The sequence below is a fragment of the Mesocricetus auratus genome, unplaced genomic scaffold (genome assembly GCF_017639785.1).
Source record: "Mesocricetus auratus isolate SY011 unplaced genomic scaffold, BCM_Maur_2.0 Super-Scaffold_100025, whole genome shotgun sequence".
Classification (NCBI taxonomy): domain Eukaryota; kingdom Metazoa; phylum Chordata; class Mammalia; order Rodentia; family Cricetidae; genus Mesocricetus; species Mesocricetus auratus.
The window spans coordinates 7,348,813-7,371,421 of record NW_024429206.1 but is presented as its reverse complement, the minus strand read 5'-3'; the positions used below and the strand labels follow the sequence as shown (position 1 = coordinate 7,371,421).

The window sequence follows — 22,609 nt, the reverse complement described above, 5'->3', positions numbered from 1 at the left end:
ATAATGCCAAAATCAGGACTGTGTAGACCACGCTTGACAATGTTCAAATAATGTGCTACTTTCACCTCATCTGAGCTACATGATGTCCTGCCCCGCAATGGACACTCAAAAGTGAAGAACGATTACAAAAAAAAAAAGTAAGAAGAAGAAGAAAAATAAAAGCTATCTTACCTATATGATGAAGGAAGCTTTGGGGCTGGCGAAAGGGCTGATGGCATCACTCAGGGGCTGGGCCGTGGGGAGGAAAAGCAGAGGATACAGAAAGCGAGAGGCAGCAAGTTTGGCTGATGAGGTAGAAGTGGTTTTCAGCATGTTCCTAAGAGCCAGGAGCATGAAGGGGACTGAATCTCAAGAGTTGGCTAAAAGCTATCTTCATGAGCTGAAGTGGGAAAAGAGGTACTTTTAAAAAGCCAGTAGTTGGAGCAGTGGCCCAGGAAAGCTATGGGTAAGGAGGCTGATGTTGAAGAGGGAGCCCTGAATTGAACTAGATTGAAGATAATATCAGGGGAGGTCTTAGCGGACTGGACAGGCGCAATCTTTCAGTAGTCATGGTTGGAAGGGGTCAGTGCTAGAATTCTGCCCATGATGGACAAGGTCTGTAATGTGACAGGTTCCACACTCAGGAAGCGGGTAATAACGCAGAGAGGGACAACGTGGTTGGTGAGCAGGGAAAACCTGATGATGGCTACAAGGGCAGAGATCTTAGGAACATCTAATGATGAGCTCTTACTATGAGAAAAAGGGCTGTGATGGAGAGATGAGAAAGTCAGCCAGCATCTGAGCTCTCGTGGGAATAATGCAGGCAAATGGGCTAAGTTATGGGATGGGCAAACAAAACCAGTTCACAAGTAGACATATGTAATCCAGCCTATGAGAAGAGATGGTGTTACCCAGAACTACAGACCCACACCCCTGATTTCTTTCTTTGGGGTAGAGAGTGGTGAGAATGATATGATCACTCAACGGCATGTTATTATACAAGAAATTCAAGAATCCGACAGAGGAGATCCATGTAAGCCTTAAGTAAAAATGACTTCACCGCTCTGACTCCTCAGAGAGACAGAGGAAGACTTTAAGGTAACACTGTTTTAGCGATCAAGTTTTTTGTCATGCTGTCTTTGAGATAAATAAGGAAGTTAGCATAGGAAAGTGGGCTTCAATCAATTAATCAATGTAAGGGATGCTGGCACCTGTCTGCTAGCAGCTAACCCAGTATCCCCTCAGTTGGTGATTGCAATGGATCTCGGGATTTGTGTGTTCTGACCACCATACCCCAAGGTCATGCTCCCCCTCTAAGTCTAATAGTAAGTGCTTTGGGGTCTGGACAAATGGCACAGTGGTTAAGAACACCTGGTTCTTCCAAAGACTCACAGTTCAGTTTCAAGGACCCACATCTGATGGCTCACAACCACCTGTAACTCTGGCTCCAGAGGACCTGACGCTCTCTGCTGGTCTCTACAGGCACATGCACTCACATGTGCACACACACACCAATACAAGTAAATACACCCATACACAAAAATAGATAATTAAAATAAATCAGGCTGGAGAGATGGCTCATTGGTTAAGAGCAGTGACTGCTCTTTCAGAGGTCCCAGGTTCAATTCCTATCACCCATAGCAGCTCATTATCTGTAACTCTAGTCCATAACTGTAAATCCAGTTCCAGGAGATACAATGTCCTCTTCTCACCTCCCAGGGCACGGAATAACCATGTGATGTCCATGCAAGAAAACACCCATGTACATAAAATGAAGTGTTTTAAAAATGAATAAATCTTTTAAAATATTAAGCATTTTGTGATTGACTTACACTTTCCCAAAGGCTTATATACTTGGAGATGTATTCCCCGACTTCTAGGGTGCAATTGAACCATATTTATTCTCTATAGATTGAGTTTCCCTCCCTCCCTCTTGGCTAGGAATCCAGCAATATTTGAGCCACCTATATTAGGCTAGAAATACTCAAAAAAGAAGGACATTTCCACTTAAGAGTCACAACTGCACTTCTCTGCAGGCCTGGATTCGGGGTGTTCCCATCAGGTGATGTCCATAGGGACACATCTCAGGAGGAAAGGAGGTGTTTCACAGCTTCCATGCCCTTGTGTCTGTCACCCCAGCAATCTTCACTTTCAACACTTCCTCCCTGAGTCACCCACATCCAAGAGCACAAATGGGCTTCAGTCTTTGCTGCCCTCTTTACTTCAGTATCTGCTTCTGCAACTTTTTACCGCCCCCCCCCCCCCCTTTTTTCTTTATTTGAGACAGGGTCTCACTCTGCAGCTTGGGCTGGCCAGGCTGGTCTTGAACTCGATGCCTGACTCATCGCCATCCTGAGTGCTGAAATTAAAGGCCTGTGCCACCACACCTGGTTCAAGCTTTTTACTCTTAAATGTTTATTATAAACCAAAATCTGCACCCCTTACAGTATCTAAGAAGTAAATGAAGCCCTCACATGTCTATCACCCAGCTCCAACCTCAACAGCTCCCACTCTCATGGCATCCCCCCTCACCTTTACTTGGCTTACCTGCTGACCCCAGAAACCACACCTGCTGCCACTGCAGCCAGGAAGCTCGAGCCCAGGGGTTCCCACTGGTGGTATGCTAATATTAAAGAATAGGAAAGTCCCTGTTGGTGGGGTTGGTGCAGTTATACTTATCATAGTGTTCAGTAATAACATCCTTGATCTCTGCCCACAATAGCATCCCCAACTAATAAAAAATTCTTAAATGCTGCCATGTTCACTACCAATTGAAAACTACTACTCTACAGATAAGGGCTTTTAAAAAGAAATCATTGTTGTGTTTACTCCACGCACATATGAATGCATATGTGGGGTGCACAACAGCATGGGTGTGGAGGTCAGAGGACAAGTCTCAGGAGTCATCTTCTCCTTTCACCATGTATACTCCAGAGGGTGTTTTAACCTGCCCACCCATTTCGCCAGTCCTAGGTAAGTCCTTAGAAGAAACATAACCAGGGCCTGCTCCTCATGAGGGCTAACAACCAAAGTCATACCAGGACCCTTGTGGGAGAGCAAGAGAGCCAACTCTCAAAAGTTGCCCTTTGACCTCTATGTGTGTACTGTGGGACACCGTATACACACACACACACACACACACACACACACACACACGCACACGCGCGCGCGCGCACACACACACACACACACACAAATGCAATGAAAAGCTTAAAGACAAAAAAAAAAAGACATATAACCACAGGGCTGCCACCACACTCACTGAGATAACTGTCCACTCCACACCCATGTCTAGGCTCAATTTTCCCCCATATGTTCCAAAAGACACCTCAGGAACTAGTCAGCTGATGTCTCTTTTTGCCTGAACATTCTTCTTCCTTAGAAGGAAGGAAGGAAGGAAGGAAGGAAGGAAGGAAGGAAGGAAGGAAGGAAGGAAGGAAGGAAGGAAGGAAGGAGAAAGAGAAGCCATGTATTTGTTTAAGAAAACTTGCAGAATTTCTCACATTCTGGACTATGCTGTTTCCTTGGAGTAACATGTAATGGTCGGTCTGTCCCGTGTTTCTCATAGGTTGGCAGATAAATCCAGGACTTTCTGAATATTTACATGCGTGCAATTTTTTTTTCTTTTTCTTTCTTTTTGTTGTTGTTGTGAACATCACCCAGGATGGGTTGTCAACTTACTATCATATGACATTAAGGACAGAGCACCTGACCACGCTTCTTGTGATGTGAAAATTGATCCATGAGTTTGATGTTATCACTCTGATTTCCTCCACCAGAATGTTCTTTCACCTAATGGGTTCAGCAGCCACAATGATCACTATCTCTGAACCGTTACTTCATAAGTGTCTGCCAAAAGGAGGCTTTCAGACTCTATCCTTCAGCCCACATGCATTAGCACATCAACAATTCAGTTGTCCTGTCACACTCAAAGATAGGGTGAAGGCTTGGCTCTCTGTATTTAATAACATCAGAGTAGTGAAGTTGGAGCCTCAGCAACAGAGAAGTGACCAATGAGATTCCTTCTGGGCATCAATATGCACTCATACATTTTTATGTGTTTGGTGTATTATGAGACATTTCGATCTTTTTTGATTGTTCCAGGCTAGGCCAGCGCACTTAACGCTTCAGTTTAGAGGAGCCAGAAGCGTAAGTACCAGACCTCACCCCCTACTGAGGTGAGGAACACAAATCCAGATTGTGGGAGTTATCTAAAGGACAATGACACAGCTTCTTTGCCAAGTCAATGGTGTGTGTGTGCATGTGAGTACAGTCAAAGGCCAATGGCATGTGCCTTCCTAGATCACTCTCCACCTTAGTCTTTGAAACAGAGTCTATCACTAACCCTGGATCTCACCAGCTCGCCTAGACTAGCTGGCCAGCACATTCCAGGGATCATCCTGTGTCTACCCCCCACCAGCACAGGAATTACAATAGCATTCCAAGCCTGTTTTTTTCAAACTGGGATCCAAACGCAGGTCTCCTGCTTGCATAGAAAGCACTTCACCAGCTGGGCCACCTCCTCAGACCTCTACAACTTTTTAAATTTGGGATGTTGGGAAGACAACTTACACTTATCTCCACAGCAGACTGAACCCCAAGATCTGAATGACTCTGGGTCCAATGGTTCAGAACATTAGGGAATCTCACAGGCACTGTTGCTGAAGATGAAAAACGGGGCAACCACTGTGGAAAAGCTAAACCTCTTTGAAAGTTAAACCTGCCGTTCCGTCCCTGCTTTAGTGCAGAGAAATGAACACATGTGTCTGCAGACTGGAGCGATCCTTATTTCAAGGGGCCAAAAACTGGAGACAACCCAAGCGTTCACTGGCAGGAAGCGAGATAACCAGAGACCCTTACGGACAATAAAAAGCCGTAAACTATGATTCGTGCTTCAGCATGGAGGAAACTGAGAAGGTGGGATGAGAGAGGGTTAACGGTACACATTGTATGATTCAGTTCACAGGAAATCTAGAAAACACAAGCTAAACTGCCCAAGCTTGGGATCAGTCTATTGTTTCTAGGGACAAAGGAAGGGATGGGGGGTGGAAGGGAGAGCCACAGGGCACATCATCAAGTTTTGGGGATGACAGGCATGTTTGTTTCCTTAAGTCTGGTGGTGACATCACAGGTCTACTTGCATATCAAAGTTTAAAAGTCTATTATTCCTCAACAGATCTGTGTCCAACTGCTGGGAAGTCTTTTTACTCTCTATCCTGTTCTGACTAGGGAGCAACACTCTGCCCATTTCTTCCTGCAAGGTGGAAGTATTAGACAAACGCACCCAGTCTCCTTCTCACTCACCTGCTACCTCATCCCCAGAGCTGAGGAATCACGGGGCATGTTTTACTAGGAGGTAGGACTGTGTGCCTCATAAGATCCCAGCTCAGCAGCCCCTCTGCTCCATGCCTGCATCCAGACTCGGCATGCTCCCAGAGGCCTCTGTAGCAAGGCCAGCCTGTCTATGCAGCAAAGTTTCCCATCTTATGTAGGATGCGCAAACTTATCAGCATCAAAGGTCACTGAACACTAACATCTGGTGGAGGGGGTGTGACAGTTCTTTGCATATGTCCCTTCAAAAATCAGGAAGGTCTGTCTCTGGCCCCAAACTACAATTGCTGCAGTTGAGTCTCCACTACCGGGGTGCATAGAACGGGCCACATTTATTTTCTCTGAAGGAACACACTGGAAACCATTCTCAAACCCTCTGCCATGGACCACCTGTGCCTTCTACTTTGCCCTCATGCTGCCGTCTCATGTGACTCCCGCCAACAGTCCCCTTTCGTTCCATCCAACCTTCACCCTCAGAATATGAGCGTAAATGCAATCAACACACTTCATAGAATTGATTGGAAAGTTGGCTGCTGAACAGCGCCCCAGATGTTTAATATAATTTTGATTCCATGGCCAAATCATTTCCATGCTTGTTTGTTTATGAAAGGGCTTTCGGAAAGCGAGAGCTGAATGGGTGGGGACTCCAATTTCTGAGTTCCCTAACAAACCTATTCTCATCTCTCATCTTCTCCATGAAAAAGCATTATCCTGTCTCATTTAGAGCTGATCTGGTTGAAATCTGGCTTGGGCTGAGAGGCACAATAAAATGCAGAAACATGGAGGGACACGCTTTGGAGGGATACAGTTCATTTTATGACAAGGGACTTTATTCATGGGAAATCTGGTGGGGAAATTCCCCAAAGATTAATACTTGGAAACCCAAGTTGTCCAAGAACAAATGACTCTAGACTTGCACTCCTCATGAGGTAGGACTCTCCTGTTGGTTCCTGTGACTCTTGCTTAGGCCACCAGGAAGCTAGGACTCACAATCATTCTTCTTCAGCAACAAACTAAGAATTTCCTTATTTTCACCTGAACCAGTACCTTATTTCCCAAGCCAGATGTATCCTTCACCCAGATGGCCACACCCACTCCACCTTAACACTGCAGGTGTCTCTACAATAAGTTGTCTCCATTTATGACATAGGATATATACTTTTAATATCTCTGGATGTGGCCTCCAAGCTTACTCTAGAGGAGAAAAGACTATAATCCTAATTCATAAGCATTTAGCTCCCTTTAGCCTATTTTTTTCTCTTAATCACTTACCCTCTAAAAACAGAACAGCCCCCAAGAGGCGCATAAATATTCCTGCATATTCCCTAAGAGGCTACTCTGCATCTCTTCATCATTCCTTCTCCATGTTCTGGCCAGCTGGGTTCCTGCACTACTCTATGGCAGCCCACCTTCTCCCTAGCCTCCCCCCTCCCAGCTGCTGATACCCAAGGGAACTCATTTTCTCTTCCTTCCTTCTTCTTGTCCCCACACTGACCAGGAGACTAGCAGAGGGACACATTTTAGCATTAACTATGCCTAACACAGAAGTCCACCTCTGTCCTCCTCCCAGAAGCTGGCAAAACAAAACATTGCCAGACACCTGGCTCAGGCAATGGCAACTCTAAACCTAGCAGCTTTTAAAGAGGCTGAAACCACATGAGCGATCCCATCATGACACATTCATTGTAGAAATAACGCCATCCTACAGAAATGGAAGACAAGTGTTAAAACTATAAGGGGATTTTATATGAAAGACAAGAGCTGTCCCCAGAAATCAATGTCAGAGCAGTACACTTGGTTTCATTCTTTACAGTGATATACGAAAATAGTCTGCTAATAAGAATGCCTAAATTTTTGTTTGTTTGATTGGTTGTTTTGGGATGTTTTGTTTTGTTTCAAGACAGGATTTCATAGTGTGGTCCTGGCTGTCCTGGAACTCACTCTGTAGACCCGGCTGGCCTTGAACTCAGAGATCCACCTGCTTCTGCCTCCCAAATGCTGGATGAAAGGTGTGCACCACTACCGCCAGGCTGAACCCTAAATTATTAAGAAGCAGAGTAAAGATGCCATGTAGAGTATAGGAGGCAATGATGTCTTATATCGCCATAGGATATTCCATAAAGTTACATCAGCGACTAGACATGGGATGGGAGACCTTATTGACTCTATATCTGTATCAATTAGGCTTTTTTAGATTATTTTTGTTTTTAGATTTATTTTTATTATATGTGCATGAGTCTTTTGCTACATGTATGTGTGTATGTGTATCACATGTATGCCTGATGTCCAAGGAGGTAGGACGAAGGTATCAGACCTCATGAACTAGAGTTAAGTAAGAGGCCATTCTGAGCTACCATATGGGCACTGGGAACCCAACCCAGATTCTCTTCAGGAGCAGCAAGTGCCCCCTAACTGCTTAGACATATTTCCAGGACCTTGTAACGCTTCCACCATTCCAGCATTCTCATAATAAATAAAAGCTAAAGAGTTTTTGTATTTGGTGGTATTTTAGATGGTATGGTAGTACATACTTACAATCTCAGCACTTGAGAGCCTGAGGCAGGAGGATCATGAATGTGAAGACAGCACATGATACCTAATAAGGACCTAGCCCAAAAAAAACAAAAAACAAAAAACAAAAAAACAGTAAACAGTCCTCGTGAACAAAGTAAAATAAAAATAAAGAGTACAGAGTTGGAAAGGTCTGAATTCAGCACCTACCAATGACAACTACACGATCCGTGACCTTCACTACGGACTCATGTCTTCAAGCCCCAGTGTTATCATGTGTATTGTGGGATTTATTCTAGGAATTCATTGACTTATTGGAGGCTGGGGGTGTAACAGAAGGAGCAGTAAGATATACAGTATGCTTTGCAGAGCCCTGACACACAGTAGGTGCTTAGCATTTCAATACAGTACCTTGCCTAACAAGTATTAATGACCCATCCTTCATTAACAGGGAATGAGACGACAGTAAATGGGAGAGATGAACAAATTCCCTTTTGCCATCAGATGAAGAAGAGGTTACACCATCATCTTGAGTCCATCTGAGAGAAAATCTTTACATTCATTCCTTAAAGGTATAACAGTAAATACAACAATTTTGGGCCAATGAGATGGTTTAGCAGGCAAAGGTGCTTGCTACCAAGCCTGGTGACACCTGAGTTCAATTCCCAGGACCCACAAGGTGAAAGGAAAGAACCGGCTCACACCAGTTGTCCTCTGACCCCCACCCCAACCCTCCACACATACTCACATAAATAAATGTAATTTTTTTTTTAAAAATTAAGCCAACAATTCTAAGTGGTTACACCCTTCATGGGAGTCCTTAACCAGAAAGCAGTCTCCTCTCACCCTGAGCCTAGAAATCAAAACGAGGAAAGCCCACAAAGATAGCAAGAAATGCTAAGCCTGACACATCTAATGTTTCTCCTCCTCTGAGGTTTGTAAACTCCAATGTGCACAGGGATCACCAAGGGATCTTACTAAAATGCAACTTCTGACTTAGGACCAGGTCTCCATATCTCTAACAAGCTCCCAGGCGATGACAATGCTATTGGTCCATGGACCACAACCTGAGCAGAATAGTCCTACTGACGTCTGGCAACAGTTACGGGCTCATTAGCAATACCAGTCTTGGGGGATTAACATTACTGGAGTGTCATTCTTCCTCCTGAAAATTCTCAGCTGGGGGCAACTGTGTCCCTTGAGTCCCCCCTCAAGGGACCGTGAACAGCGATGACTGGAGATGTTTTTGAGTCTCACAACTGCAGAAGGGGGATGCTAAATGACAACCTGGGTAGAGGATAGGGTGATGAGAGACACACTGCAATTCACAGCAGACCTGAGACACACACACACACACACAAAAAAAAATCATCTGGCCCCGAATGTCAGTGGTGCCAAAGTTGGGAGAGCCTCTGCTCTAAAAAAAAGATAGTGTTCTTTGCCATTCGCCTGAGGCTACAAATCTTAATTATAAAAGCAAGCCATTGACCCAATGTCCTTTGCCAGGTTAGCTCTGAGACATGAGGGATCCCTATAAGTAGAGAAGGGTCTCCAGGTCTGTGTTTTGTCTAAGGTAGGCATAAGTGTTTCAATAACCCATTGGGGGCGGCTGCAGAGTAAGAAACCCTAGGTCTAATAACTGTTCAGGATCACAGCTCTATTCAGGCTGACCCAGGACTCCAAGCTCCATGCAGACAGGCCCACATTCAGATCTGCTCATGCGGGGCTGAGGACCTGACACAGCACCTTGTACACTCAGACGCCAGACTCAATCTTGCAACTTCCAAAGTTACTTTGACTCCAAATATTCTCAAATAGACCCAGGGGCTAGCCAGCACTCTCGAGTGCAGCATGCCTAGTCACTCACCGTCATCGCTACCACTACCATTAGTGCTGACCGAAACTGTCCATGCGAGGGCAAGCATTATATTGCAGGAAGAGCCCTTGTTTTGAACCACATGGATTTTGACACAAATCCACAGTCACTCGATGATCTTGAATAACTTACGGTATTATCCACATTTGTAAGGTGGATAAGGGTTTTGAAGCAATACTGTGTCATATATTAGAATACCTTGTACTGGGACAGAATGAATGTAGCCTACACTACTAAGGGACTGAAATTTTAGAGAGGAAGCTACGGGGTACTGCTTACTTTACACACAGATTTTTTTTAATACTGTCACTCAGTGATGGGTAAAGCACAGAATCCCACCTCTCCAACCAGATGCACCCACTCACCCCACAGGTTTACAGTCATGTGATCAATTACCCAGGACCAGGGAGAGCAAGGGAAAGTGACATCTATTTGGAAAGGGAGGATCTCAATGTGCCATCAGCATGGGCTCACCACTGAGTCACTGCTGGATTCAGACAAAATGTACTCTGTGCTAACAAACGCTACAGACCTGGAAAACCGGGAGGACTTGGCAAGAACCGCTTCGTGTTGAAAACAGTGAGAGGGTGACTCGAGGGAAAAGGCCCACTGTGTCAGGAGTGACAACCAACAATGCCAGTTCTCCAGGACATCAGCCAGAAACACTCAAGGAGAAATCATGGCCACCCCTCACATTTGCACTGTCCTCAAGACACAAGGCCTTGGGTGAAAGGTGTTAAGTGTGCCAGTTCCATTGGGAGAAGAGATTTTAAAAGATGTGCTCTGGGACAGGGCCAGACAGCAAAGCCTTCCCACTGACAGGAGCAAAGAGATGTCAGGGGACACCAACGCTATGAAAGTGGAGAGCACTGACTGGCACCCAGGACTAGAAAAAATCAAGTCAGGTTACGATCAGAATCTGAAACACTGCAACTGCACCACCCCGGGCAGCTGTTAGGGTTCGGGAGCCCCTGGAGCGCTGCCCTGAAATAATGACAATAACGAGCAGTGGAAAATACAGCCTTGCAGAAGGCAGAGAAGGAAACGTCAGAGCATCGGGTGCCTGGACACCCAACAGCATGGCACTCATTCCTCAGAGTCTTGGGTTTGCTGGGAGAGTTAAAAGCCCCCGAACTAGGTCAGATCCCCAGGTCACGTGCCCATGACAACTCCAAGGGGCAGGGCCCAGGAGAGCAAGCAAAGCAAGCCTCAGAGCCAAAGCAGAAGTGAGTCTTCACTTCCTTCCCTGCCACTCCCAATCCTGTCACTCATCAACTTGCCCGGACCCTTCTCAAATTGCATTCTTGCATCCTGCCAGGACCACCTCTGGAGATAATGCGTTTCCGACGATTATTACCTACTGTGTTAAGCAGTACTTGCTTTCATTGGTTACAACAAGAAAAAGAAGAATTAGGGGTGAAGCAGCAGAGAGGCTAATGTCGCTTTCATCAGGGACAATATCATGTTGTGGGAAGCAGAAATGTTCAACAGTCGGGAACCATGAGGCATTGAAGTGGTGACTGTGAACTTGGGAAACCTGATGACTGCAAGGGTTCTGGGCTGATGAGAGTCACTCCATGTGTGTTTGTGAGAAACAGAATTGGACAAAGGCATAATTCTTGTTAGAAAACAGCTCAAACCACTTGAAGTACAGCAACGTTGATTCACAAGGCCCTGAGCTGACTGCAAACACACAAAGAGAAAAAGAGAAAAATCTGCCAGCAGACACACCAGATGAAAACCATGCCTCTCCACATGGAGAGGACCCACCAGGCATTACCAATCTGCAGAGAGAATAAGGATTCTGGTCCCGACTGAGTTATCTAAACTAATCCTAGTAAAATCCAAACAAACACCTTTCTGCGTATGGGCCTGAGTTGAAAAAACTGGTGGAATCTGTGAAAACATCTCAAGTTTAAGCAATGATATCCTAAGAAAAACTTGGTCTGGGTTTTGACAAGTGAGACACTGTTCCATAAGAGCTCTCCACATTCGGGACAAGGAGGCCCAGAGACATTGCATTGACTCTGCGACTTTTCTGGAGGTCTGACAGCACAAGACCTAGTTTTAGATTGAACTGAAAGAATTTCTCTAATTAAGCAAACTTACTCTGTAAGTCTTTGGAGCCATTAACTCCATGGGGAGCTAGCAGTCAATAAGTCATCAAGGTCTTTATGGTTACGCCCTGTGTCTCTGTGTCTGTGTGTCTGTGTATATGTGTGTGTGTGTGTCTATGTGTGTGTCTGTGTGTGTGTCTTGTGTGTGTATCTGTGTGTGTGTCTGTGTCTGTGTGTCTGTGTGTGTGTGTCTGTGTGTGCCTGTGTATGTCTGTGTGTGTGTCTGTGTGTGCCTGTGTATGTCTGTGTGTATGTGTGTCTGTGTGTGCCTGTGTGTGCCTGTGTGTGCCTGTGTCTGTGTGTGTCTGTGTCTGTGTGTCTGTGTGTGTCTGTGTGTGTCTGTGTGTGTGTCTGTGTGTGTCTGTGTGTGTGTCTGTGTGTGCATGTGTGTGTCTGTGTACTCACACATGTGAGCAAGCTCAAGTGGCCAAAGACACCAGTGGGCTCCCCTGGAGCTGGGGTTACAGGCAGCCGTGACCTCCTGACATGGTTCTGGGGATGAAACCCTGGTCCTCTGGTCCTCTCTTGAGGACTGAGCCACCACCCCAGCCCTGTCTCCACCTTCTGAATGAATGAGCACCGGTATCCAGCCCTCTGTGATCTCCACGCTGCACTGGTGTACACACACACACCATGTACACATATACACATAACTAGAAGAAAAATAAAACCTTTTTTAAAAGGTACTGGAGGGAAACAATGTCTAGGCTGAGTACACCCCGCTGCTTCTTGTGGCCACTGATTCCCTGAACAAAACAGCATTTCCTGTAACAGAGGTCATTCGGGCGTGACTTAAAAGAAGACACAGGAGGGTGTTAATCCAGTAGATGCAAAAAGATGTGTCAATTTATATAAAGATGATCTTGGGCAGCCTCAGATTGGGTATCCAAGAGGGAAGGGGACTGTCCCTAGAACCACAGCCTCACCCCACCCCCGCAGCGGGGAGGGCAAACTCTCATAGCAGAAACAACATCAATGCCTACCAAAACACAAAATAAAGTTACTCAGATAATTAACCACCATTCACTGACTTACCTAGGTAGAAATGTGTTGTTAGGCATAATTAGCAAGCTCATGCATAAAAACATTAATTGCTTGTTCAAGAAGATGAGATGAAAAGGCAAGACAAGAAAAGATTTAGTGCTTGAATAGCATCTAAAGGATACTCTATCAAACCTTTCTAAAAGTGCTAATGGAAAGAATGAAAATATATTACTGATTAAAAAGTCTCACCTTTGGAAATTTGGAGGGAACTGACTGAAAAACGAACCAGTGAGTGACTACCAGAATGCTATGGCTTAGGCCATAAATGTCTCTTTTAAAAGGCCATGTGCTGAGCCAGGCGGTGGTGGTGCACGCCTTTAATCCCAGCACTCGGGAGGCAGAGGCAGGCGGATCTCTATGAGTTCGAGGCCGGGCTGGACCGACAGCCTCCAAAACAATACAGAGAAACCCTGTCTCGTAAAACCAAAAAAAAAAAAAAAAAAAAAAAAGGCCATGTGCTGAAAGCTTGGTCATCACACTGTGGCACTCCTAGGAGGTGGTGGCACCTTTGTAAGTAGGGCCTAGTGGGTGGAGGTGAGGTCACATGACCCTAAAGGGGATATTGAGACACGGGTCCCTCTTTTTGCTTCCAGCCACTGAGGTGAGCAGGCCTCACTGAGTGCGCACGCGCCTCCCACCACAGCGCAATGCGCCACCACAGGCCTAAAGCAGAGCAGAGAGACCGTGGGCTGGTACCTCAGAAGACCACTCGCTCTGATAAACTGTTTCCCACTTTCCTTGGCAAAAAGTCTCAGAGTTTGGAGTATTCGGTTTTGAGTTTTTTGCTTTTTTTTGTTGTTGTTGTTTTTTGATTAGGGACGTTCAACCTGTAATCACAGCACAGCTCTAATTAGAAGCTCAGACTTGACACCTAAAAACAGCTTCCAATTCCCCACCTCCCAACAGCACCAAAAATAAGCACACCCAACACTGCCATTCAGATCTATGGTGATCACTGGGCCAGGTCATGGGGTGACCTTCAATCAACAACATGCACGCATCCATGAGCGCGCATTTTAAAGTCTTCAAGACAAAACCACCAATTCATAAGTACAAGTAAACAAATAAGCAAACAAACAATCATGGTTCTTGGTGTTGCTGATGTTCTTAATGAACTGATTCAGTTTATACTCGGATTATACAGTGAGGTGTGACTGAGTCCCTGGATGTACACTGTACAGATTTGACATGCGTGTTGAGCGAAGATGCGTGTCACATAGGGAAGCCACATGGACACCGGCAGCTGTTCACTGTTCCGTCCCAGGCTTGGCCCTTCGCAGAGCCCCAGCTGCCCGATCTCCATATCTTTTTCCTATTCTGAGGACAAAATAACTGGGTCTGTGTTTCCTCTTGGAGGAAACTGTCAAACTGAGGGACAACCTCTGAAGGCCACCATTTGCATCTCTAACTTCAGAAATGTTCTGAGGGCCATGGAGAGACAGAGCTTTTTTTTTTTTTCTTTTTAAATAAATGACCCACTTCTGTGCAGACCATTATTACTCAGACAGCTGCATCATTAGCTCTTTCTATGGCTGTAAATAATCAAAGCCGTTATGGCAATTTCTACTGCCTTATAATACTTCTCCATCCCAAACACAAGTTGAAGGAGCATGCTCTACTTACAGTTCCGAATGTTATTCCAGTCGATTCTGGAGAAGAAGGGGTGGCAGCAGAGACCCTCAAACTTCAGTCTCTCTTTCTGGCTACACAGCAAACTCTGAATCAGGTCTAGGAACTCACTGCTCACTTTAGGATCATCCGGAAACTTCAAAAACCTCTGTTCAAAAAAATTTTTTTAATTATTTCTTTAGCAGTGATTCAGTTTATGTCCTGAAGTGAAGAGAGGACTTCTCATACATGTAAGTTCTTTTCATTCTTTTTTTTTTTAAATAAAGTTTTGTGCCCTCCTAACTTCAGACCAAAGGCATGTTCCTGAAATAAGTGGCCTGCACACATCAATAGACCTAGTTCTTTTGTTGGGGTTCAATGTCCCTCGTGGCTTGACCCATGCTTCCCTCTGCCATCTAACCCCACGCCCCCATCTCTCTGTTGTCCAACGGTGGCGGGCTATTTCAAGCTCCCTGTACATCTCATGCTGTTCTCTCAGCCTAGAACTCCCTCCACCAGCCACCCCACCCCAGCTCTCCCTGGCTACTTTCCTGCCTGACATTCCCTTCCACACACTCCCGCCACACTCCGCCTTTTTCTGCTTGCTTTTGGATTTTTGAAACAGGGTTATCAGATAACGCAACTCAAACTCAGAACAGAGCAAAGGATCCACCTGCCTCATCCACCCAAGGGTTTCTGAGGGATGGTGGGGGGAAGCTGAAGATGGCCCCCAGCTCTTCACTGCTGACGTGGTACCAAGTACAGCTCTTCCAAAGCTGAATTCCTGAACAAGTGGACTGAAATGGAGGATGGAAATGAGCTCCAAGAGTTGTCTAGAGGGAAATTTCAACTCAAGAGAAGCCTCAGTAACAGTGTTTGCACATTTAAAAAAAATATGCATCAACCATTCCAAGAAAATGAAAATTGGATGAGACACAAAATCAGAGGGAATGAGGCCTCTTTTCTCCTTGAAGCTAAAACTAAAAAATGGGTTCATCACGTCCTTTAGAAACAGGCTTAATGGAGTGCAAGTATACTTATTAGAAAGTGGTTTTAATTCTACTTTATACATGTGTGTATATACACATGTGTACGCTGCTTTAGTTCTAACTAATCTGCTCACTTCCCCCCCTCTTGGGAATCATGAGCTTCCAAGCAGGACGGAAGGCCTGTGATGTTTCAGGCCGTTCACTCAGTCGGTCCTGTCTGGTTTCTTCATCAGCGTGTGAGGTGGGTTGTTTGAAAAAGAAGGGAGCCAATAAGCTATCTCACTGATGCCAAGACTCACACCTATGCACAGTTAGCAACAGTGAACTCAAGATGCACTTCACAATAAATAAAAACACGGAATTAAGATGGCAGCCATTTTTCTCTTTTTAGTGTTACCAAAAATGCCAAGGTGCCCTCATGATGACTGTCCACTGCGATGCCAAGAACTGCCCTGAATGGTGCCCTCAGTGGCGTTTTACCCTCAAAGGTGGCTTCAAATTCTAAGGTGCCTTCACCTGGAAGTTCATGATGTTGTTGAAGGTGCGGGCAGAGGTTCCCTCAGTGAATGGGGTTTTCCCATAAACCATCTCATAGGCGACCACTCCCACTGACCACCAGTCACACTCCAGGCCATAGGTGCCTCTTCGGTCCTCATTCATCATGGTCAACACCTCGGGAGCCATGTAGTCTGGGGTCCCAATGGGGAGTTTGGCATCCACCTAAAGACCCGTAAATAAAATGAACACAGCACAAGCTCGGTTACCCTACAGTAGATGCCGATGCCTGCATCAGATGCCAACAGATTTGCCAATGATTACCATCCACCTAGGCACTTACACCTTCTGTCAAGTCGCAGGCCATTGAGAAATGCCAATGGTTGGCTAACTTTTAAAAGGGCAGGAGGAACATAATACAATCCAAAGGCAAATGGATAGGATTTGCTGATGTTCCATTACATGCTAAGTGAAGACGGATTTTCTGGTACAAGTTACTGTTACAACAGAACTTCTTGCCAAAACTAAGGGACTGAACCCATGGTCTTACAAAAAATAAACAAGTACTCCATCCCTGGAGTACTCCAAGTACTCCAAGCTCCAGCTCTAACTTGATAGGATGTATTTTTTTATGAATTCTTTTTTAATAGTTTATTTAAATTTATTTTATGTGCATTGGTGTAAAGGTGTCAAATCCCCTCGAACTGGAGTCACAGACAGTTGTGGACTGTCATGTGGATCCTGGGAATTGAACCTAGGTCCTCTGGAAGAACAGTCAGGGCTCTTAACCACTGAACCATCTCTCCAGCCCCTGATTGAACTTCTTTTACTCAAAAACAATGTCAAAGTTGAAATGGACAGATGACTCAGTTGGTAAAGTGTTTGCTGTACAAGAATGAAGACCTAAGTTCAAATCCCCAAACCCACATTTAAAAAAAAAATTGAATGTGGGAGTGCACCTATAATCCTAGCACTGGGAAATCTTATATAAGGGGACCCCAGGCTAGTCAAATAGTGAACCCCAGCTTCAGTGAGAGACCCTTTGAAATACAAAGTAGAGAATAGTAGGAGAGACCCTGTGTTGACCTCTGGCCCCCATGTCCATGCACACATATGCAAGCACACTCACATATACCACACATGAAGAGAGAGACAGAGAGAGACAGACAGACAGACAGACAAACAGAGACAGAGAGAGAAACAGCAAAGCAAAGCCTAAACATGGATTACGATATAAGATCAATCTATTAATGAAAAACAGGAGTCTAGCTGGCAACACAAAAACAGCATGAAGTCAGGCTACATCTCAAGTCTGGAAAAAAAAAAGATGGCCTGGATATCCATTTTCTACTTCAGGCCACCTGCAGGACACAGTATGCTGAGTATCCCACCTGGGCTGCACGTTAATGAGGTCACCTTACTCATTTGCTCCTGTGGTCCCCTCTCTGTTCAGAAACCAGGTTTCTCCAACCCACCACTGCCCGAGCACTGCCCTTGGCAAAGGCAGACCAGGACACTGCAGGAAGTCTTCCAACACAGCCAAGCATATTCCACAACAGGGACCGTCCTCATCTCCTAAGAGTTTGTGTTTTAGTGTTTAATGTCGTTGTTTCTTTAAATGATGCTGATCAAAGATTAGACCCCCTGACCCTCACTAGGTGACCCAGCAAGTCGGCAGTCCATTTGATCTTCAAAACTGTTTTTCAAGTTTTACTGAGCAAGAAATGGGATGATGAGAAGATACCTGTCTATCCTCCTGCCCATCAGAGCAGAGGGACCTGACTTCAGAGAGCAGTGTTGACCCTGTCACCATAGCATTTATGGCTTTCCCATAATCAGCAGTTAGATGGTGCAGGAAAACAAACAAACCTCATCATCAAAGGATTAAAAAGTGCCCTGACAGAGCCCAAAGACCTGAATATATGGCCACACTCCCTCAAGGGTAAACCTCAAATCAAGAAAGCAGATTTAAGCTGGGTGTAGTAGTGTAAGAGCTCTGTTGTAGACCAACCAGCGCCTGTACAGTAAGACCTGCTGAAGAAGAGGAGGAAAAGAAGAGGACAAGGAGGATGAGGAAGACGAGGAGGAGGAGGAGGTGGTGGAGGAGGAGGAGAAGGAAGAAGACAAGGAGGATTGGGGGACTAGTAGGATAAGGAGGAGGAAGAGGACAAGAAGGTCCAATGAGGAGGAGGAGAACAAGGAGGACGAGGAGCAGGTTGAGGAGGAGGACAAGAACGAAAAGTAGGAGGATGAGAGGGGGAGGAGGAGGAGACAAGGAGGAAGAGAATGATAGCATGTTTGCTTTGATTGCAATTTTGAGAGGGAGGAGGATGTTTAGAGCCGGGCACTACAAAGCCCCCTCCTCAGTGATGGGGTCAGATGAGGCTCTCAGCCATGACATAAAGCTTGTCCATCCTCCTACCCAAGAAGTGAGATTCTCCCTGTAATTCTCCCATTCCTTCTCATTTAGTCTCTACTTAAGTATTTGTGTGTGTGTGTGTGTGTATGAACATACAAAACATTATCCCATTCCTCTTTTTCACATGTATATATAATAGGAATATCAGAATATTCTTATAGCTTTCATATTCTTTCTCTTATATATTTATAGACACACATACACACGTGTACATATAGTACAGGAATACTGAAATCATTCCTGGAAATCTCCTGTTTCCTCTCCTTCAACCCCTCTCCTCAGGCCCACACTCTCTTGTAGGTTTTCCTGGCCTCTGATCCAGAAAACAGGGTGACACTGGTACTTCTCACATTGAGCAACAGCATTTCATACAGGCACACAACCCCACATATACACATGTATGTAAAACACACACACACACACACACACACACACACACACACACGCCCCTGAAGAAGTACCTGAATATTTTCGTTTCTCTAAGTTCTGGCTTGAGGGCTGGGAAAACCTACATTACCAGAGTGTGGGCCTGACAGAGGGGGTGGAGAGAGAGGGGAGGGCAGAGACACAGGAGTGATTTCTGTGTGTCTATATTATATATGTATGTCTGTCTATAAATACACAGGAGAGAGACTAGGAAAATCACAGGAATGGAAGAAATCTTTGCTCCTACATAAACCTGAAAAGAATTTTTGCCTCTGGGTCTCCAGGTCCTCAGAAGGTGATTAGCATGCATACTCCACTCTCTTTACAAGCCCTTTACAACTAGCTTCGTATGAGACAGGATAGCTGTTGGCCCTTCGCTGATTCTATAAGGGAATTGGGTCTAAGTCACACCCAGGGTCCTGAGGACACTGGGCACACGGTCCTGCTGACTAAGGTAAAATAAACAAAAGCTGCCTTCAGAATAAGAAGTCGGGGATAAAGACAACAGGAAAAAAAAACTCAGCTCGTGGAAGATCATAGACATCTAGAATGCAAAGGAATGAAGGTCAGTAGACTCGGGTAGAACGCAGGAAGTTCAGCAAATATGCATTGGGGGCCTGTCTGTACATGTGTGAGCAGAGGCCACAGGGCAACTTGGGTATCTTCAATCACTTTCCACCTTACTTTCTTTTTGTTATATTCATGTGGGAGGTGCAGCACACACACACACACACACACACACACACACACACACACACACCACAGCACTGAGGGTGTGGTGGTCATAGGAAAACCTGCAGTACTCTCCTTCCTCCAAATGGGTCCTAGGGATGGAACTCAGATATGACAACAAACACCCTTACCCGCTGAGTCATTGTGCCAGCCCTCTACCTTGATTTTTGAGCCGAGATCTCTTACTGAACCTGGAGTTCACTATTTCAACTCAGCTGGCTGTCAACCAATCCTGGAGAGCTATCTGTGCCAGCCTCCCCAGCTCTGGGATTTCACGTGGGATTGAACTCAAGGCTTCATGCTTACCTGACACGTCCTTTACCAAATTAGCCATCTCCACAGCCCACAGACTGTGTTTTTATAGTGTAGTTAAAGTACAGAAAACAAGCAGAACCTATGTTAGGCCTACGAGGCACCCTATCCAACACAAACACATTCAGCTGTCTGCTCATGATTAATCAAAAAGATGAAACCGTTTTGAGTTCTATATCCATACTTGCTCTGGATTGAAAATTGCTTTTCTTCTACAACAAAGACCTTTACATTTCAGACACTGCTAGAGGGGCTGGGGAAATGGCTCGGTGGGTAAAGGGCTTGTAGTGTAAGCCAAAGGACCAAAACTCTAGGTCCAGAATCCACTAAAGCCAAGCCTACCTTGACTCAGGGTGAAACAGGAGAGTCCCCAGGAACCCACAAGCCAGCTAGCCTCGAGATAACTAAGAGATCCCAGATCAAACAAGAAAGACACTGAGTGACACTGGAGGTTATCCTGACTTCCACATGTGCATACACAAGCACACGTGCACGCGTGCACGCACGCACACACACACACACACACACACACAAGATAAAACACTAAAAAAGTATTAAACTTATCTTTATCTACTTTACACTCTCTGGCCCTAAAAACACAGGGAGGAGACTAGCACAGTGTTCAAAAATGTGTCTGAGCACTGACTCCTGGACCAAAATGAACCTGAGCATCTCCCACCTGGAGTGAAGGCTGCTACAATTAGAACTCAAGAAGGCGTTTTGAAGCACCACAAGATGAAAATTTGAAGAACTCTCTAAAGAGAGTGACTCCAGCTGGCTACAGGGTCAGGGATTTACATGTCTTTTAGAGAAGAGCTCACTATGGAACCCTGGCTAGTCCAGAACTCATTACGTAGACTAGGCTGGTTTCTAACTCACAGAGATCCCCCTGCATCTGCTTCCGGGGTGCTGGCATTAAAGCCTAAGCCACCATTCACAGCTTGGGGTCTTACTCTTCACTGCTCTTTATTTATGGAGCAGAGATGATAAATCATAATCTTCTTTCTCCCATGGGCTATTCTTACTGCAGACACATATTGCCAACTGTAATTATTTCCCTGAAGCTTTTTAATCTACAACCACCATTCTTAACCCATGGTAGTTTTCTTTCTTCCACCCCAGGGTATTCTGGAGACATTTGGGGCTGTCATAACTGAGTGGAGGGGTAGTGTTTGGATCTAGTGAGTAGAAATCAAGGACCCAGTTAAACATCCAATAATGCATAGCACAGTTCCCCATAATGAACACTTGTCTAAACTCAAATGGCAATGGCGAAAGGTTACACTATATTATAATTTTTTCTAAACACATTAGGTTATAACTGTCATTAATATAAACTGAGTTTCTGAACCCTATAAAAGTTTTATGCTATTTAATTTATCCCCTGTGCATTACTCCACTAAATTCAATGTCTGAGCTTTCATTTCTTCTTTTTTCTCTTTTCCTTTTTTTTTGGTGGGGGGTTTCAAGACAGGGTTTCTCTGTGTAGCTTTGTAGACCAGGATGGCCTTGAACTCACTGAGATCCACCTGCCTCTGCCTCTTAAGTGCTGGGATTAAAGACGTACGCCACCACTGCCCAGCTTTCATATCTATTTCTAAGTTACATGACTGGGGTGGCCGGAAACAAAGGTGCTGCGGACGGAACACAGGGTCTCATCCCATGCAAAGTGCTTTCTCGACCACTGAGCTACACCCTCAACACCCATTAGTTTTTATTTATTCGGGAGAGGGGTTACAAGACAAAATTTTTCTGTGTAGCTCTGGCTTCCATGTGGGCCCCGGGATCAAACTCAGTTTATCAGAACTGACAGGGAGTGCCTTAACACCCTGAACTATCACACCAGCCCCTGGATACATAATTCTTAATAAATAAGTTATAGGAATATCACCTGAGGGGCTGGAGAGACGGCTCAACTGCTAGCATTTGCTGCTCTTCTAGAGGACCCAAGTTTGAGTTCTAGCACCTAGGCCAGGCAGCCACAACAACCTGTAACTTTAGCTGGGGGGATTTCTGTCTGTCGCCCTCTTCTGGCCTCCTCAGACAGGCATACATGTGACACATTCATAAGGACACAGACACAAATAAAACTAGTAATAATAAATCCTTTAAAACAACAGAACCTAAAGAGGGAAAACAGTAATGCTGGAGTGGAGTTTGGACTGCGTTGAGATTCTGTTTTTCTAAAGGCCTAAATGCCAAGTAAGTTACCTCGAGAAGTTCTCGGGGCTGCAGAACACACAGGCCGGATTCCAAAGTGCACAGAGTTAACACAGCTCTAAGCCTTTCCTAATATCAACCTAATAATATCCACCTTTCCCAGAGGAATCTGGGGATGAAAAAGTAATTTTACATATTGTCCTTCATATAAAGGACTTAAGTCTCAGGCCTGGGAAGTGTTCTGAAGAGTGCTTTCTCCTGCCTCGATTTTATGCATTTTAAGTAGAATCTGTGTCTTCTGGAGAAAGGATGAACAGCCGAGTTCCCCGGGATTTGCCAAGTTACCCAGTGGCTCAGTGGTGAAATCGGGCTTACCGCTTAAGTCGACTTTCTCCTCAGCCCGAACCTTTCTACATAGCTGCCCTTGAAATTCACATTTTAGGATGAGCCAACTTTATTAGAGGATTTTACATTCTTATCTTTGTAACTTTGTCATCTTTCATGAGAGTAGACTCGGTGCTGACCTGCTCCTCTCCTGGCTTCCTAACCAGCGCAGGGAACACAATTTAATTTTTACTGAAAGTCCAAGACTTGAAAATGGCATTTTGAA

General features: G+C 45.1%; 1 protein-coding gene across 1 annotated transcript in view; it reads right to left on the bottom strand.

The window, feature by feature from the left end:
* The window catches only part of Cit (citron rho-interacting serine/threonine kinase), a 171,778-nt gene that overhangs the window by 110,319 nt on the left and 38,850 nt on the right, over nucleotides 1-22,609 (bottom strand). Inside the window, exons 8-9 of the mRNA XM_040731524.1 lie at nucleotides 15,972-16,175; nucleotides 14,482-14,635 (exon numbers count right to left, since the gene is read on the bottom strand). Coding sequence (XP_040587458.1) covers nucleotides 14,482-14,635; nucleotides 15,972-16,175 — 358 coding nt within the window. The remainder of the gene's footprint in view (nucleotides 1-14,481; nucleotides 14,636-15,971; nucleotides 16,176-22,609) is intronic.